Raw genomic sequence first — 20,225 nt, forward strand, 5'->3', positions numbered from 1 at the left:
TATAACTACTCTAGCTTGATTTAAAACTCCAACTTCCTTAGGGGTCGATCAAGATTTGCCTTAGAAGAAAACTGAAATAGAAGAACAATCTAGAACCTGTCCTTTTCTTTAGCACATAGGCAGCAATTTTATTCCTTTTATTCCACAATTCTGAGGAACAACAGGAGGAAAACGAAGTGAGCAGCTGGGAAGTAGAGGTACAGATTCAACCGTCTTACCCCGAGTGTTCTTGGTTTAGCTTGGGTGGCTACATGGGAAGAATTTAGGTCCAGTCGTTGGCTCAGAGGTGAGGATGCTGAGTAGAACTTGGCCCCAGGGAAGCATCAGGTCTAGTATGTAGCCTTCCCAGACCCTCTGCTATAGCACAGAGAGGAAGCCAGAGCTTGTGAGGAGAGATGGCAGTGTTGAACTGTCTTATTGGAGGCCACGGCAGATTTCAGAGTCTGCAGCCAGAATCCCTCAGATAAGCTGGAGGCATGGCATAAGAAGTATTCTAGTCTGACTCCTCTAGGGAGTCCCTGCCCAAGCTATAAATGCTGGGAGTAAGAGGACAGTACCTACTGGTCTTAGTCATCAAACACAGACCTAAAGAGATGAGATCCTCTTCACCTCGAACCTTAACGGTTCCTTCAGCCTCTTTGCTTCATTTAACTGTATGCCCTTTGGGGAGAAGGACCAAAAATAAGAAAAGGTGAAGCTTTGATGAAAACCATGGGCCGCAGCTTATGGGCACTGATTAAAATTTGAGATTGGATTCCTGACTTTCCTGTCACTTTGAATGTGGGCTGATAAAGAAGATGGATGAGGGTTAATAAATGGATTGTAATGACCTTGCTCTTGTGGATTGGACAAGCTAAACACGGTAATCCCATTACTATTGTTTGACTTAAAAACCAGAGATAGAATCATTGTTAATATACATATTAACTGTATTTTAATGATTCATAATTTTTCATTTAAAATTTTTAGTTGAAAAAAAGACATCCCTCACCGCCTCCCTCCAGTTCTCGCTATCTCACTAATGCATTACATTTCCAACTTTATGTCTTAAAATAAAAGCTCACTGAGTCCATCTAATGCTATACACATATGTAGGAGTGTGGTGCCATCTACCACAACATAAACAACATTTTATTAGTTATTCCCTAAAGAAAAAATGACTATACTTCACCCAGTGACTGCAAGTAATTATTTGAGAACCCTCTTCTCTCTCTATTCTGGAATTTGTTTTATTTTTTGAGAGTTCCATACATGTATATAGTGAAATAGTATATGTACTTCTCCCTTTTGCCTCCAACTTCTTCTGTGTACTCCCCAACCTTTCCCCTTCCAATTTCTTGTCTTTTTGTTGTTCTTGTTTGCTTTATAATCCATTAAGTCCAGTTAGAACTGCCCAGAAGTACATGGGACTGGAGCCATCCACCAGAGCATATACGACCTAGCAGTGCTCATCTCCTCAAGAAAGAATTATTTTCCCTCTCTCATCAACTGGCTTGACCTGTATGCCTGCATACTGCTGTGTGTTCATATGTGTAACAGCCACGCAATGTCCAAAGGATGCCAATTCACCGCTTTCTTCTCCAGCCTCCAGCTCTTCCTTTCTTGAGCGTTTAGCTGGTGGAAGGTTTAAAGTTTAAATAATCAGAATAGACAGATGCCGTGCAAGTCTGAGAACAAGATTGTCTTCATTAAGCTCTGCCGTTACACCCTTTGTTGCTTAACAGTGATTATTTTCGTCTTTGGAAGACTCTTTTGGAGCTGGTGTTGTACTGATTGAAGTGCAAAATTAACAGTCTGTAAGAAGATTAGCTAGACAGTAGTAAGAGGAAAACCTGTCTTCGAAAATGAAAATGTATAGCTGTTCCTGTAAACAGCCTCAAAGCTTCTGGCAACTGGCAGAGCTTTGTGAGAAAGATTTAAGACAGTGTGAAAACAAATGCTAGCTGCCGAGTAGAAAAGAGACTTTCCATCAGAACACTGTGTGCAGGATGCTCAATCTATTGGGAATCTCTTGTGTGTTTCTTGCTTTTTGGTGGGTAGTGTGACCCTTTGATTCGCCCTGGTGCCAGCACTTCAGTGTGGCCCATAGGAAGATCGATAATGAGGCAGAGACACGAGACCCAACTGGCATATTGCAACCACATGCCTAGACCAGGTTTCAGACTGGCTGTACACTTCCTTTGTGAGGTTGGAGAGATGGCCGTGTTCTTCTAGGCTTCTGTTTTCCCTGTTACAAAAGGAGACTGTTTTACCAACTCATGGGAATCTGTCTCTCTGTCTCTCTGTCTCTTGCTGTCTCTCTGTCTCTTGCGCGCTCTGTCTCTCTGTCTCTCTGTCTCTCTGTCTCTGTCTCTGTCTCTGTCTCTGTCTCTGTCTCTCTCTCTCTCTCTCTCTCTCTCTCTCTCTCACTCTCTCCTCTCCCTCTATCTCTCTGAAACAAGAGATGTTAAAATGTATTTTTAACATACTACAATTTCTATTGTTTGGCAGTTTCATATAATGTACCTGATCACATTCATTTTCCAGTTCTCCCAGGTCTACTCTTGTGACCCCCCCCCCAAGAAAAAAGAAGTAGAAAATGAAAAAATCAAACAACAGAAAGAACCCCAAGCCTAGTTTTTCCCCACCCCACCCCATCCCACTAGAAGCCGTCGATTATGAAGAACTATATATGCTTCAGTACCCCTATTTTTAAGAAGTCTCTTCAATGGCAACCTGTTCTTTTTTTTTTGAGGGGGGGGAAGGGTGAGGGGGAGGTTGTCACAAAAGCTGTCTATGTCATTCTCAGCTGTGAGACTGCACTGATCAATACTACTGCAGAAGAAAGGCTTTCTCCAGGAAGTCGACAAGCCACATGCCTCAGTATCTGGTGTGTTGACTCTCCGTACATGAGAGGGTACTATTATTTCAAAATTACCTAAGAGGTGATTTCTAGAAATGCATGTTTGGAGAAGAACTTCTCGATAGGATAGGCTATGTCACCAGAATTAGTGCAATAAGGTAATGGCTTAGGAGAATATCATTGGAGAGTAGAGCAGTATCTCAGGTTCCTGTAACACCAACCAGGAGTCATCATGGATCAAATATCCATGATGTGATCTAAATTCTTTAGGAATTAGTTACTTACTTATCTTTTACAGCTTTAGTAAAAAAAAATTGACAAATAAAAATTGTACATATGGCATGATGTTTCATATTTATATGCACAGAGAAAAGACTAAACAGAGCTAGTTAACATGCTCATCGCCTTACAAATATACATGGATTTGTGAGTGTGTGCATGCGTGTGTGTGTGTGTGTATGTGTGTGTGTGTGTGTGTGTGTAGTATTGAGGGAGGACTAATCTCTCAGTATTTTTTACATGCACAGTGAATACATATAGCTGCTGTGTTGTCTGAAAATCACTAACACGTGTGTACTTTAGCCAGTGTCTCTCTGTTCCTCTTTCTGTTCTCTCAGCCCCTTACAGTGGTACCCTTTTGTTCTTAATTTCCATTGAGAATGTGGGCTGAGTAGACGTCTGTTTTTAGACTATTGGATTGTATGGTGACATGTAACTGAGCTGCATGGCAGCTCTAATCAGCGTGACTCATCTGCCTCTGATGACCCTCGGTCAGTCAGGGAGTATATTTTCATACATCCGGGGACTAGAAGACAAAGATATTGTCCATGGTCATTATAATACATCTATAGCAAGAACTGGCACTGGGCACTCCACTCCCTATTGTCCTTTGCACTACATCCCATTGTTTCTTTCTAGATGGACTCTAAAAATTAATTGAAAGCCAGCTACCGTGACTTGCCTCCCAGCAATCCGAGGGCTGAAATGGAAATATTGCTGTCATCTTGTAGTTAGCCTGGGCTACGTAGTGATCTCTAGACCAACTTTGGCTACCAATTGAGATACAACTCAAAAGTAAAATAAAGTAAACTTGAGCAATAATAAAAACAAACCCAAGGAAAGAACAAAAGAATAAGACTTTTGACTTTTAAATAACTTTTCATATTTCATATTTTCATACTGAAAACATGAGGTTAAGTAGAATTAGAATCAAATTTATCATTCTCTTTTCAAAAATTCATTCTTGAAACCAAAATGAATGAATATGCTAATTCTATTTGATAGGCTAGCTAAATAAGGCTCATTTTGACCCAATGGTGAAAGTAGCTAAGAGCAAGAGCATCATGTATTTACTTAGCTGAGGTAACTTTCCTCAGACACCTTTAATTTCTCTGGCTTCTGTTCTCCTAAGGTAAAGCAGAATCTTTTCTTCTCCAGAAGGAAAGGTAATGAATTCTCAAAGTCATTGTCAACACTTGGGAACTTAACATGTGTTTCTGCCTAGAGAAGGCACAGTGCTGGACTCAGCCATCTTTCTCCACAGAAAGGCTAGTGACTTAAGCTTCCACCCCCAGCTCCCACGTGTCTCCCACATTCATTTGGATCAGGGTTTCTGAGTGATTTCTAGGATGGAGCGTATGTTTTGATGCGATTACATCTAAGTCCTAGAAAATGGAACTGCTAGACTCAGAGTCTTTATTTCATATCCTGTGAGAACAGCAACAGTGAACAGAGTTGTCGTGACCTTTCGGGATACTATGAAGGACACTTTTTAGGATCTCTAATTCTCAAAGTAGACTTGGCTAGGTTTCTACACAGCACCACTCCAGTCTGCCCAATTTAAAACACTGAGGACTCTCTTTCAATCCTGGCCTAGGAAAGGGTCTCTGTAACACTGGTTCTGACGTATTATATGCTTGGCCACAGGGCGCACAATTATCTTCACAACCCACCACCTGGATGAAGCTGAGGTGCTCAGTGACCATGTGGCTGTTCTCCAGCAGGGGAGGCTCAGATGCTATGCTCCCCCTGCAGGCCTCAAGGAGACCTATGGCCAAGGACTCACCTTGACACTCAGCAAACAAGTAAGCAGTGCAGCTGCTTTATTTCTCTGAGGAAGCCATGTCCGAACATGTCACCCAAAGCAAAGCATGGCACTTGTACAATAGTAACGCCCAACTGTAGGCCTTTTGTGCACGATATCCCAGATGTCTTAAAAACTCATTACAGGCCTGAGCATTGAGGCCCGTCCTTTGTGAATGCCAGGGTACCTTTGGTCTTCTATTAAAAAAAAAAGGAAGGCTGGGTCAGAGTGTCCTAAGTACAAAGAACATCTGTGAGGAAGCATGATTATTGAGGTGATCTGAAATAATTGAGACAGTGATGCTCTCTTACGGAGACTAGAACCTTGCCTGGTGGACAGGCAGGACAGTAGGGAGATGGAACAATCAGGGTCAAGCCCTGAGAGGTCAAACCTAAACCACATCTGCAGTTATTGTCTATAGTCAGCCAGAACAAAAAGCAGAGACCCTGGGCTTAGAATCCAGAACATCACTACCCAGGTTTTCATGACTGTTGTATTCGTAGTGACCCTCAAAAAATTGCTGTCCATGACTCTTTACCTTTTATCTAGTTGAGGTGATTATATTGCTATCCAGAAAGGGCCTCCCTTTCTCTTTGGCCAGGATTCCTAGATCTTACTTTTGGAACACTCAAACGTATTCTCTGCAATAAAATTGGTCGGATTTGAGTCTCCATGATGATTGCTCTAGGAGGGAGAGCATCTCTCCAATTTGGAGCTCTGGAAGCTGGTTGAAGAGCATTTGGAACCAGTATGGGCACAGGGGTCAAATGTAGGCTCACCAGGCTTATCACTGTAGATTTATGATTTATAAAATAGAAGAAAAAGGAATTGGAGAATGCGATCATGAGGCATTGAGTGAGATCACCAGAACTTACACTCACATGCCTGGTTTTATGACATACACCTGCCAACTGCCAAAACAGAATTCCTGTTGCTTACTGGCCAGCCAGTCTAGCCTGACTAACAAGTTCCAGGTTCAGTGGGTTTTGAAGGAGACAGACAGTTTCCCTGAGATCGACTCTTGAAGTTGTCCTCAGGCTTCCATAGTGGTGCACATATACCTATGTCACAGACACATATATTAAAAAAGAAAATATGTAATACTTGGTTGAAAATGTCCTATCCTGCTTGAATGTAGCAGTCTATTATTTTGAAACAGAATTGTGAAATAATACATTTATTGAGTATATTATTCAAGAACTCAATGTTTGGAGTGACCTTTCTAACTTTCTAACCTATTTCTCTTTCTGGTAGCCCTCTGTTTTAGAGAGCCAGGAGCCCAAGGATGTGGCTCGTGTTACATCCCTGATACAGGTCTACATTCCACAAGCATTCCTCAAAGATAGTAATGGAGGTGAGCTGACCTATACCATCCCCAAGGATGCAGACAAGACCTGCTTCAAGGGGCTCTGCCAGGCTCTGGATCAGAACTTACAGCACCTGCACCTGACGGGATATGGGATCTCAGACACCACCTTGGAAGAGGTACAGGCTCACAATTCCATAAATATACATTCATGGTTTATGTTTCCATCACCAGTTTCATATTTGGTGAGATGTGGCTGAATGGAGAAGAGATAGAAGCCATCGTATTAATTTATTATTTCTTTTCAAGCCCTGATTAAGAGAATATGCCAATTACCTTTCTTGGTTGGTTGATATTGTTGTTCTTCTTATGGGGTTGCAAACCCCTTCAGCTCCTTCAGTCTTTTCTCTAACTCATCCATTGTGGACCCTGTTCTCAGTTCAATGGTTGGCTGTGAGCCTCTGCCTCGGTATTTGTCAGGCTCTGGCAGAGCCACATACTCCACGGGTGACTACGTTTTGAGCAAATAGCATTCTTGTATTTGGGACCCAAGGTGTTTGATTTGGAATCAGTAGATGACCAGCCAGTATTCAATAGTCAAGGTGCCTGGATCCTTCCCATGGACTTCAATATTGGCGCTATGATCACACACGGGGTAAACAAATGTCAGATGCTCTACCACTCAAATGGTATTGAATGCTGGCCTGCTTGGTCCCTCTCATAAACTCCTTCTTCGCTCTGATACCTGATTTTGTCAGTTCCTGGGCTTGAGCTGAGAGCACTCACTACTCAGTGCTGTCCCATCAGAGAGGCCAGCCAAGGATTTGCTTGTATTTCTTTTGAAGGAAAATGCTGGGCTATTAAACCTAATAGAAGGCAATCCTTGTATGGGTCTGTAATATTACCTCTATGTGTGAGCTACATGTAAACTTAATTTTACTTTGCTATTAGCTATGGAAAGTGCTGGAGATTAAAAACTAACACAAGAACAGAAAATTAAAGTTGAGATAGACAAGAAAGCACTGTGCTAGCTTCTCTAAGTTACTTGTTTCAGGTATAATACTAATGCACAATCATTTCCCTTCCCTTCCCTTCCCTTCCCTTCCCTTCCCTTCCCTTCCCTTCCCTTCCCTTCCCTTCCCTTCCCTTCCCTTCCCTTCCCTTCCCTTCCCTTCCCTTCCCTTCCCTTCCTCCTCCTCCTCTCTCTCTCTCTCTCTCTCTCTCTCCTCTCTCCTCTCTCATTTCTTCCTTCCTTTCTTTCCTTTTTGGCTTTTATTTTATTTATTTAATTTAAAAAATTTTTAATTGGATATTTTGTGTATTTACATTTCAAATGCTAGACCCTTTCCCCCTCTCCCAGGCCCCCTCCTCACTCCACTTGCTTCTATGAAGATGCTCCCACACCCACGCACACACTCACACCTCAACACCCTAGCATTTTCCTACACTGGGGCATTGAATTCTACACTGGGGTATATTAGATCTCTGTCAGATGTAGGATTGGTAAAGAACTTTTTGCAATTGGTTGGTTGCCATTTTGCCCTATTGACATTATCCTTTGACGTATAGAAGCTTGGCAATTTTATGAAGTCCCATTTGTTGATTCTTGATCTTAGAGCATAAGCCATTGGTGTTCTGTTCAGGAAATTTTCCCCTGTGCCCATGTGTTCAGGGCTCTTCCCCACTTTCTCTTGTACTAGTTTCTCTTGTACTAGTGTATCTGCCTTTATGTGGAGGTCTTTGATCCACTTGGACTTGAGCTTTGTACAAGAACATAAGAATGAATTGATTTGCATTCTTCTAAATGCTGACAGACAGTTGAACCAGCACCATTTGTTGAAATGCTGTCTTTTTTTTTTTTTTACACATTTTTCTTTTATTGGATACCTTTTAATTTACATTTCAAATCTTATCCCCTTTCCTGGTTTTCACTATCTCCCCTTATCTCCCCCTGCTTCTATGATGGTGCTCCCCCCCCAACTCCCTCCCACTTCCCTGCCCTGACATTCCTGTACACTGGCATAAAGCTTTGACAGGACCAAAGACCTCTTCTCCCATTGATGCCTGACAAGGACATCCTCTGCGACATATGTGGCTGGAGTCATAGGTCCATGCCTGTGTACTCTTGGAATGGTGGTTTAGCCCCAGGGAGTCCTAGGGTTTCTGGTTGGTTAATACTGTTGTTCTTATGGCCTTGCAAACCCCTTCAGCTCCTTCAGTCCTTTCTCTAGCTCCTCCATTGACAACCCCGTTCCCAGTTCAATGGTTGGCTGCAAGCATCTGCCTTCATATTTGTCAGGCTATGGCAGAGCCTCTCAGGAGATAGCTATGTCAGGCTTCTGTTAGCATGCACTTCTTGGCATCTGTAATATTGTCTGGGTTTGATGACTGTATATGGGATGGATTCTCTAGGTGGGGCAGTTTCTGGGTAACCTTTCCTTCAGTCTCGGTTCCACACTTTGTCTCCATATTCCCTCCTGTGAGTATTTTTGTTTCCTCTTCTAAGAAGAACTGAAGCTTCCACAATTTGGTTGTCCTTCTTGAGCTTCATGTGGTCTGTGAACCAATTCTTGGGTATTCTGAGCTTTTAGGCTAATATCCACTTATCAGTGAGTGTATACCACATGTGTTATTTTTTGATTGGATTGCCTCACTCAGGATGATATTTTCTAGTTCCATACATTTGCTTAAGAATTTCATGAAGTTATCATTTTTAATAGCTGAGTAGTACTCTATTGTGTAGATGTACCACATTTTCTGTATCCATTCCTCTGTTGAAGGACATCTGGGTTCTTTCCAGCTTCTGGCTGTTATAAATAAGGCTGCTATGAACATAGTGGAGCATGTATCCTTGTTATATGTTGGAGCATCTTTTTGGTATATGCCCAGGAGTGATATAGATGGGTTCTCAGGTAGTACTATGTCCAATTTTGTGAGAAACCACCAGACTGATTTCCAGAGTGGTTGTACCAGCTTGCCACATCCTTGCCAGCATCTGTTGTCACCTGAGTTTTTGATCTTAGCCTTTCTGACTGATGTGAGGTGAAATCTCAGGGTTGGTTATTTATTTATTTATTTATTTTTTATCTTTATTAACTTGAGTATTTCTTATTTACATTTCGATTATTATTCCCTTTCCCGGTTTCCGGGCCAACATTCCCCTAACCTAAGGCCATACCACCCTGAACACGCCTGATCTCGTGAGGGTTGTTTTGATTTGCATTTTCCTTTGACAAAGGCTGTTGTACATTTCTTTAGGTGCTTCTCAGCCATTTGGTATTTCTCAGTTGAGAATTCTTTGTTTAGCTCTGTACCCAATTTTTTAATATGATTGTTTGGTTCTCTGGAGTCTAACTTCTTGAGTTCTTTGTATATATTGTATAAGCCCTCTATTGGATTTAGGATTGATAAAGCTCTTTCCCCAATCTATTGGTTGCCATTTTGTCCTAATGACAGTGTCCTTTGCCTTGCAGAAGCTTTGCAGTTTTGTGAGGGCCCATTTGTCAATTTTTTATCTCATTGGAGTTTGGTTCAGGAAATTATCCCCTGTGCCTATGTGTTCAAGGCTCTTACCCACTTTCTCTTACATTAGTTTCAGTGTATCTGATTGTATGTGGAGGTCCTTGATCAACTTGGACTTGAGATTTGGACAAGGCGATAAGAATAGATTGATTTGCATTCTTCAACATGCTGACAGCCAGTTGAACCAGCACCATTTGTTGAAAATGCTATCTTTTTTCCACTGGATGGTTTTAATTCCTTTGTCAAAGATCAAGTGACCATAGGTATGTGGGTTCATTTCTGGGTCTTCAAGTTTATTCTATTGTTCTACTTGCCTGTCTCTAAACTTTACCATATAGTTTTTTTTAAAATCACTATTGCTCTGTAATACAGCTGGAGGTTACGGATGGTGATTCCCCCAGAAGCTCTCTTATTGTTGAGGATAGTTTCTGCTATCCTGGGTTTTGTGTTATTCCAAATGAATTTGCAAATTGCTCTTTCTAACTTGATGAAGAATTGAGTTGGAATTTTGATGGGGATTGCATTGAATCTGTAGATTGCTTTTAGCAAAATGGCCATTTTTATTATATTAATCCTGCCAATCCATGAGCATGGGAGATCTTTCTGAGATCATCTTCAGTTTCTTTCTTCAGAGACTTGAAGTTCTTGTCATACAGATATTTCAATTGCTTAAGTAGAGTCACCCCAATGTATTATATATTATTTGTGACTATTGTGAATGGTGTCATTTTCCTAGTTTCTTTCTCAGCCTGATTATCCTTTGAGTAGATGAAGGCTATTGATGTATTTGAATTAATTTTATATCCAGCCACTTTGTTGAAGTTGTTTATCAGGTTTAGAAGTTCTCTGGTAGAAATTTTGGGACACTTAAATATATTATCATATCATCTGCAAATAGTGATATTTTGATTTCTCCATTTCCAATTTATATGCCTTTGACCTCCTTTTGCTGTCTAATTGCTCGGGGTAGGACTTGGAGTACTATATTGAATAAGTAGGGAGAGAGGGGGCAGCCTTGTCTAGTCCCTGCTTTTAGTGGGATTGCTTTAAATTTCCCTCCATTTAGTTTGATGTTGGCTACTGATTTGCTGTATATTGCTTTTAAGATCAGGTATAGGCCTTGAATTCCTTATCTTTGCAAGACTTTTATCACGAGAGGATGTTGAATTTTGTCAGATGCTTTTTCAGCTGAAATGTAATGTGGCTTTTTTCTTTAAGTTTGTTTATATAGTGGATTACATTGAAGGATTTATGTACATTGAACCCTCCCTGGTCTCTGGGATGATGAATGAGTGTTTTGATGTGTTCTTGGATTTGGTTTGTGAGAATTTTATTGAGTATTTTTTCATTGATATTCATAAGGATGCAGATGAAAACCAGCAGGATCCTTTCCCAGACTGTTCCTTGGTTCTTGTGCCCTGAGGGCTCTAGGTGGGTCCCTTAGAGCAGAAGTGGTGGTCGTACCTGTGTTCTCAGATGGGTCAGCACTCCCGGGAGAGCAGCTCTCTCCCTAAGGCTTTTGAGTACAGAGAGATGTGGCACAGGGTGAGCTCTGGGCACAGAAGGAAACTGGATGGATTCTAGTCTGTAGTCCAACTCCCCATCAATGGCCAGCAGCAGCTGTGAGTGGAAGTCAAAGGAAGTCTAGCAGTGGCTCAGTCCCATCACACAGGCAGGCAAAGAAGCGAGCCTTCCTTTCTTTCTTTTTGGTGGTTCTCAGTAGACTTTATGAATCTGAGCCACATACAGAAACTTTGGATAACTGTGAGAATTTAAAATAAGCAGTTTTGTAAGACAGAGTAAACATTAGAATTGAGTTAGGGGTTTGTGGTCCCAAAGGAAAGGCAGTCCCTTGAGAAATCATTCAGTGAATGCCTGTTTCCCTACCTTAGCAGTGTTAATGTTACTCTCAGTTCAGGAACCCATAGTTAACTCTGTCCAGTAAACATAGTTCAGCAAATACACAGTTGTTGGAAGTGAGGAAGGGAGGAGAGTAGGGGGGGTCAGGAGGCAGAAATCATACCTATGTGATTTTTATGAAAGTGGATAGTTATTATTATTCTACTTTGCTTTTATTATTGGTTGTTGCTGTTAATCTCTAATTGTGCCTACATTATAAGCCAGACTTTACCTTAGGCGTGCATCAGGGAACAAAAGTACAATTGCAGTTTCTGTAACTATGGGTTTAAGTAATTACAGGTTGCAGTTATGCAGAAATAGCACTGTGCCTTTATTGAACATATGCAGACATTTTATTGTCATCTCTCCTCTGGAGATTAATATCACAATTGTTTATCTATAATAGCTGCCTTATATCATGCATGATATGTAGTCAAGAGATAAGTTATTACATATTGTAGAATTGTCAGTAGGTCAAATAAACACTATACGATTTTATAGAAATAAAAGGCTCAGACAACTCTGAATTTTACTCTGTATACTCACTCTCCATGAATACTTGGTGCCAACTCTTCGAACTGTTTGTCTGTGGAACTCAGTCATGATGTAGAATTACAGTATTGGTTATGGAATGCATGCTCCCTGGGCAAGGAAGGACCACTAAAGTCCCTAACTGATAGTGACCATAATACAACTTGTCTGACATCAATATTCATAGATGAGTATAAAACAAGAAGAGTGATAGTCTTGCAATGCACCTACTTTTCTATTTAGAACACCAATAACTCTTTATAGATGGTATTGTCGTTCTTATTTCTTTTCTTTTTTTCGGAGCTGGGGACTGAACCCAGGGCCTTGTGCTTGCCAGGCAAGCAGTCTACCAATGAACTAAATCCCCAACCCCATCATTCTTATTTCTAAGTGAGAAATGTGAACCTTGATTGGCTACTTTCTTTACCCCAAGTCATGCAGGGCATAAATGATGGATCTGCATGTAGACTGATGCTTTCTGGGAATGAATTGCATGTGTTGAAAAGGCATGGTCTTGGCAATGCCCTCTATTGTATTGACTAATAGGGCAAGGGTATACCAGTTCTCATTGACTCTACCCTGTCCTTTTTGATAAAGTAAGAAGAATGTCCAGAAGGATGAAACTATAAAACAGCCAAATATATGCACATGGTGTCTATGAGCTACTTTCTGGAGTTGATGATTGCTGTAACCATGACCCTATGTCAGGTTCCTGTTTTCTGCTTTTGTTCCAGAAGCCTTTATATGAGTTCAGCCTAGAAATAAAGTATGAAAATCCAACTCTCCACCATCAAATCAGTGCTTTCCCCTTGTCCCCTTGCTGCCCACTGTCTTTTCTCCACACTTGTCCCGATAAATTCTGTGCTTCCTCTGTGATTGCCCGAGGAGACGGAGTCCTGGGAGCACTATGCTTCCCTGTCCCCTTCCTAACTAGCAGCATGAAGACTGCTGTGTTGCGAGTGCTTGCTTGCCTAATGGGTATTTGCTGAATGACTCATGCTAATTTCCAGAGGAACAATGACAAAAAAATAAATCTGTACACATTCAGTACAAACACGGTGTTCTTTCTGAATAAGGGCAACCTGAAATTACTTAAGCCCACAAATGTAGAACCTGTATTCGTACACGGTTCAGAAGACATGGCTACCTTCTGAGACTAGGTACACTACAAAGAACACCAGCTTCACCACGACAGTTTTGCTTCTAAAAAAATATGATTTTATGTGAATAGGTGTGTTATGACTATATCCAAGTGTATGTATGTGAACCACATGCAGGCATGAACCCTTAGAGGCCAGAAGGGCATGTCAGATCCCCTGTAACAGCAGTTAAAAGAAGTTGCAAACTACCATGCAGAGGTTGGGAACTAAACCTGAATTCTCTGGATTTAGAACTGTCTCCGTAGGGTTTGGACCAATGACTTTGTGGATAGGAGCACTTATGGTTCTTGCAGAGAAGTCAGAGGATGTGGGGAAAGGAATGTTTTTATACTGCCAAGTAAATTAGAGCAGCCACTACAGAAATTAATGTGGAGATTGGTCAATATAACTACCATGTGATTCATCTGTATCACTACTGGAAGGACTCTAAGTCATCGTATCAGAGAGATATTTGTGTATCTATGTTTACCGAAACACTATCTACAACAGCCAAATTAAGTAACTGGTATAGATGCCATTAATCGATGATTGTCCTTTTAAGAATATCTGTGGCAGATGCACATAGTGTAGTTTGATTCAGATGAGGAAATTATGTCAGTTGCAGGAAAATGGGTGCAGCTAGATATCATTGTGTTAAGTGAAAACAAAGAAAGAACACTGGGCATTTCCTCTCATATTCAGAATGTAGACTTCAAAAACTGATGTATAAGGGGGACATTATTTGGGAAAAGAAGGGGCACCAAAGAAGAGCGGATAGGAGAGGGTATGCAGAATGGAATTAAGTATGCAATTTATTTGAATGACTATTTCATAAATGAATATATGCTACTAAAATCTAAATCAATGGACAAATAGACACACATAGAAGAAACAGAACAGTTTTCATTGATATTCTGAGTATGAACAATTATGGTTACATGACTTGGGCAAAAGACTCAAAATGGTAATGCCTCCTGTCACCTGTGGGGAAACTGCCACCTCTTTAGAGTGACAATGGAATTAAATCATATCCATGCTCCTAAATTCACTTGACTTTCAGTAACCTTTGATAGATTATCAGCCTTCCCTGTACCAAAACAGAAGGTAAGGGCACATCTGAGCTTTCTTTTCTTTTGATTGCATGAGTCGGGATTGGTCAGTTGGCCTGCCTGCATGCAGGTACAGGCCAGTGGTTCACTGAATTCCATACTTAAATGTGGCTAAAACACCAACTACCACTTCTAATGTTTGGAAAACAGCTCTAAGTATTGGGTAAGAAGACTAGGATTCGAATGGCTGGGAGCTTGTGCCAGCACGTTGTCAGTTTCCCTATAGATACAAAGTGTTGCCGCTCTGAACTGTAGTTTCATAGTCTGTGTCTTTTGGACTAGAAGGACAGGCTGTTCTTAGTCTCTGTTGGTTTACTGGCTGTTCTGTTGTTTTTGCATTGCCTAGTACTGAGAAATTGAGCTAAGGCTAAAGCAGGAGACCTGTGCATGTTGGGGACAGGAGGTGAGCCAGTCATTTGGATAAAGAACTCTTATTAACATTTACCTCAAAACCTCTAAACTTATGCCTGTATGTCAGGAAGAGTGGGCATCCCTTTCATGTAATTAGCATTCTGTCCTTTTAATCAAAAAGGAGACTTCAGGAATCTTGTTAATATTTGCAGGAAGAAGAGTGAAACTAGGTAGTGCTTGCCTTTCATGCTTTATGAGTTTAAGTACTTTAAAGCCATAAGGCAGGTCTTCATCTTCTGGGTGGATGCTTAGCTTCGGGATGGTTGGGTGGCTACTGTGATTTATGTACCTATCTCTGCTATTCCAAGGAGAGGCCAAAGAAAGATTGATAGGTATACTTTTCAGTGAAAGGCATATTTTCTAATAAGATAATTCTATGCTCTTAGTAATTATGCTCCTCCTTCCCTCTTTTCTGTCAGACTCTCAGGGCTGCTGAGGTTTTCAGTCACATGTGAGATGACAGGGGAGAGTCTGCCGAGGCTAGGAGAGCCGGTTCTACTGGCTGCATGCTTGCCTTGCTTTTGTTATTCATAGAAGCAGAATTCTTCTGGGTCATTTTCTCTTTTTTTATAAGTGTTATTTTATGAAGAACTAAGATAAATAAAAATATCCACCATGGTGAGCTACAGAATGCTGAGGTCTGTGGGAGCTGAAGCCGGCAAGGACACAGTGTTGGTCAATATTGAATTAAATCATCATCATCATCATCATCATCATCATCATCATCATCATCATCTTCAGAGCTTTATGCTTTTGGAAGCCTCTGCATAGAATTCAGAGCTAAGTTGTGTGTTTTCTTTTCCCACCTTTACGGTGATCATGATGCACACAGGGGAGTCTATTCTGGATAGAGCCCGATAAGGTGCCTTTGATACTGCTTATACTGGTTATAAGGGCTGAGCTATGGGAAGGGTGGAGAGTGAGAACTCCAGGTGCCAGCCTGGGAGCAGTTGAGTGAGAAGCCTGCTTCCTCGCCATTACTTATTCATGTGCTCACATGAAACAGTGGCTCCAGGCACCGCCCCCTCCCCCATGAGAAACTAGCAACCACAACCCGAGATCACAAGAAAAAAATCACAATGTGAGATTCAATGGGAAGAAATTCAGGGCAGAGTGTATCATTTGAGGATGACGCCATTCCTTTCCCTCTTTTATTTTTTCTCACAGAATATATCCTGATTGAGACTTTCCCTCCTTATATTCCTCCCAGTTCCTCCCCACCCCCCTTCCCATCCTGATCCACCCCTTTCTGTCTTTCATTAGAAAACAGACTTTTAAGGGTAATAATAAAAGAAAATCAATATAAATAATTTAATAAGATAAAACGAACCCCAACACATCATAATTGGATAAGACAAGCAGAAAAGAAAACAAACAAAAAGAGCCACAAGGGAGAGACATAGATGCACAGGCCCTTGAGTTCGCCACCCAGAGATCCCATAAAAATACTCAACTGGAGGAGTTCCATGAGTTGTGCAGTTGTTGTCTGCAGCAGGAATCCTTTGCTGTCAGTTTGTCAGAGCAATCGAAAATCTTGACAACAGCCTGTGTTGTTTGGGAGTTTCTACTGTGCCATGTTGGCGAACAACTCAATTAGACATAACCCAATCTAGGTACTGGAAACTTCGTTTGGTGACAAAAAATGTCCGGCTGAGGTTCTGGATACCCCATTATCTCATGATTTAATTTAGATCAGTTTCATATATCTATCTATCTATCTATCTATCTATCTATCTATCTATCTATCTATCTATCTATCTATCTATCTAGCTATCTAGCTATCTATCTATATCTATGAAGCTTCCTTTTTAAAACTGGATTTTAACTGTCTTTCCCCATATGCCCTTTCTCATCCTCTTCTTCATCCCCTCAACACTTGATCCTCCCATTATAGTCCCTGATAAGTGAACATATCTCATATTCGTCTTTCTGAGTCTGCATCACCTCATTCAGGATGATTTTTTCCTAGTTCCAACCATTTAACTGTGAATCTCTCTCTCTCTCTCTCTCTCTCTCTCTCTCTCTCTCTCTCTCTCTCTCTCTCTGACTGGGTGATAGTCTCTTGATAGACTTTATCCATTCCTCTATTTAAGGACACCTAGGTTGTTTCCAGTTTCTCTCTGTTATGAATAGAGCAGCAATGAGCATGGTTGAACAATTGTCTAGTAGGGTGAATCCTTTGGGGACATACCTCAGGGTTGTATCGCTGTATCTTGAGGAAGATTGAATCCCATCTTCCTGAGGAACCACCACACTGATTTCCGTATTGGCTGTACAAACTTTCAGTCCCACAAGCAATGGATGAATGTTTCCCCTGCTCTACATCCTAACTGCATGAACCTTCATTTGTTTTTTCAGTCTTAGCCATTCTGACTGTTGTAAGATGAAATCTTAAGGTGGTTTTGATTTGCATTTCCTTGATAGCTAAGGATGTTGAACATTTCTTTAAGTGTTTTTCAGCCATTCAGGTTTCCTCTTTTGAGAATTCTCTGTTTTAGATATGTATCCATTTTAAATTGGATTATTCAGACGTTTTATATCCAGTTTTTTAATTTCTTTACATACCTTGTATATTAGCCACCTATCAAATATATTGTTGGTAAAAATCTTTTCCCATTTTATAGGCATCATTTGTCCAAATGATGGTGTCCTTTGCCATGCAGAAGTTTTTAGTTTTATGAGGTCCCATTTATTAATTGTTGATCGTAGTACGTATGCTAATAGTGTGCTAAAAGTCTTTTCTGTGCTATACATTCCAGGCTATTCCCCACTTTCTCTTCTATCAGACTTAGCGTATGTGGTTTCATATTGAGGTCTTTGATCCATTTGGAGTTAAGTTTTGTACAGGGTAATAAGCATGAATCTATTTGGAGTTTTTAACTTGAAGTCCTCTAATTGGACCAGCACTGTTTGTTGAAGATACTGTCCTTTTCCCCAGTGTATATTTCTGGCTGCTCTATTTAAAAAAAAATCAGGTGTTCATACATGGGTGTTTATGTCTAAGTCTTCAATTCACTTCCATTGATTAACATGTCTGATTCTGTGCAAGCACCACGCTGTTCACATTACCATACCTCTGTAGTACAACTTGAGATCAGGGCTACAGATACTTTCAGCCTGTCTTTTATTAGGAGAATTGTTTTAGCTATTCTGGATTTCTCTGTGTTTCCATATGTGCTGGATAGTTTTGTGTCAACTTGACACAAGCTAGAATTATCTGAAAAAAGGGAACTTCAACTGAGAAAACGCCTCGATAAAATATAGCTGTTTTTAAATTAATGATCAACTGAGAAGGGCCCAGGCCACTGGGACTGATGTCATCCCTGTGCTGGTGATCCTTGGTTCTATAAGAAAGGAGGCAGAGTCAGCCTTCATGAGCAAACCAGTAAGCAATACCTCTCTGTGGTTTCAGCACCACCTTCTGACTCCAGGTTCCTGCCATGTTTGAACTCCTGTCCTGGCTTCCAATAATGATAGCCTACACTGTGTAAGTGTAAGCCGAATAAACTCTTCTCCAACTTGCTTTTAGTCATGGTGTTTCACCACAGCAATAGAAACCTTAACTAAGACACCATATAGAGCCAAAAATTGTCATTTCACAATCTGTGAAGGATTGTGTTGAGATTTGGTTTGGGGATGGCATTGAAACAGTAGTTTGATTGTTTTGGTAAGATGGCCATTTTTACTATATTTATCCTACTAATGCATGGGCATGGGGGCTTTCCTCTTTGGATATCTTTAGTGTCTTAAAGCTTTTATTATACAGATCTTTTACTTGCCTGGTTAGAGTTGCCCCAAGATACGTTATAGTATTTGAGGCTATTTTGAAAGGTGTTGCTTCCTTGATTTCTTTTTCAGGTTGTCCTTTGGCTATAGGAGGGCTACTGACTTTTGTTCATTTGTTTGAGTTAACATTGTATTCCGTTACTTTGATCAAGGGTTTCTCCTCAGCTGCAGAAGTTTCCTGGTAGATGTTATTAGGGTCACGTACGTATACTCCCACAACATCTGCAAATAAATATACTTTGGCTTTTTCCTTTCTAATTTGTATTCCTTGATCTCCTTGAGTTGTCTAATTGCTCTAGCTAAGACTTCAGGTACTGTAATAAATAGGTATGGGGGAATGGACAAACTAGTCTTATTATTGATTGAAGTGGAATTGCTTTAAGTTTCCCTCATTTAAAAACTATTTTTATTATGTTTAGGTGTGTCCATTGTATCCCTAATTTCTCCAGAACTTTTATCTTGAAGGGGTGCTGGAGTTTTTTTTTAGAATCTAATGAGATATTCATGTGGTTTTGTCTTTCAGTTTATTTATATGGGGAGTCACATGTATTAGCTTATGTAACCTGAAATATCCATGCATTTCTGGGATGAAGCCTACTTCATCATGTGGATGACAGGTTTTTTTTTTTTTTATTAACTTGAGTATTTCTTATTTACATTTCGAGTGTTATTCCCTTTCCCGGTTTCCGGGTAAACATCCCCCTAGTCCCCCCCCCCTTTTTTATGGGTGTTCCCCTCCCCATCCTCCCCCCATTGCCACCATCCCCCCAACAATCACGTTCACTGGGGGTTCAGTCTTAGCAGGACCCAGGGCTTCCCCTTCCACTGGTGCTCTTACTAGGATATTCATTGCTACCTATGGGGTCAGAGTCCAGGGTCAGTCCATGTATAGTCTTTAGGTAGTGGCTTAGTCCCTGGAAGCTCTGGTTGCTTGGCATTGTTGTACATATGGGATCTCGAGCCCCTTCAAGCTCTTCCAGTTCTTTCTCTGATTCCTTCAACGGGGGTCCTATTCTCAGTTCAGTGGTTTGCTGCTGGCATTCGCCTCTGTATTTGCTGTATTCTGGCTGTGTCTCTCAGGAGTGATCTACATCCGGCTCCTGTCGGCCTGCACTTCTTTGCTGTGGATGACAGCTTTAACGCACTTTTCAATGCACTTTGCAAGTGTTTTATTGAGAATGTTTTCCTTTAAGTTCATGAGGGAAATTGCTCTGTAATTATCTTACTTTATTGGGTCTTTATGTAGTTTGTGTGTTATGGTAACTGGGACATTGTAAAGTGAATCAGACAGTGTTTCTTCTGTTTCCATTTTGTGAAATAATTTGAGAAGTATTGGCATTAACTCTTTGAAAGTTTGGTCGAATTCTATGCTAAAATCATTTGACCCTGGGCTTTTTTTTTTCTGTCATGCCTTTGTTGGGTTTGTGTTGGGTTCTTTGGTTGTAGCTGCTGACGTTATGTTCTTGGCAAGTGTGGTAGCTGTGAGGTCTCTGGCAGAGAGTGCCTTTCTAGGTTAGGAGAAAAGGCTGTGAGGGGCCACAGCAAAGAGTTCAGGGACTGGGTTAACACAAAGCTATAGATTCCCTAGGAAATAGTT

At 40.8% G+C, this 20,225-nt stretch overlaps 1 protein-coding gene across 1 annotated transcript in view; it reads left to right on the forward strand.

Moving 5' to 3' along the window:
* Positions 1–20,225, forward strand: part of Abca13 (ATP binding cassette subfamily A member 13) — a 484,842-nt gene that overhangs the window by 249,199 nt on the left and 215,418 nt on the right. The window contains exons 40-41 of the mRNA XM_087584614.1: positions 4,769–4,926; positions 6,180–6,410. Of these exons, the coding sequence (XP_087440740.1) occupies positions 4,769–4,926; positions 6,180–6,410 (389 nt within the window). The remainder of the gene's footprint in view (positions 1–4,768; positions 4,927–6,179; positions 6,411–20,225) is intronic.

Source organism: Rattus norvegicus, chromosome 14, assembly GCF_021556685.1.
Source record: "Rattus norvegicus strain SHRSP/BbbUtx chromosome 14, alternate assembly SHRSP_T2T, whole genome shotgun sequence".
NCBI lineage: Eukaryota > Metazoa > Chordata > Mammalia > Rodentia > Muridae > Rattus > Rattus norvegicus.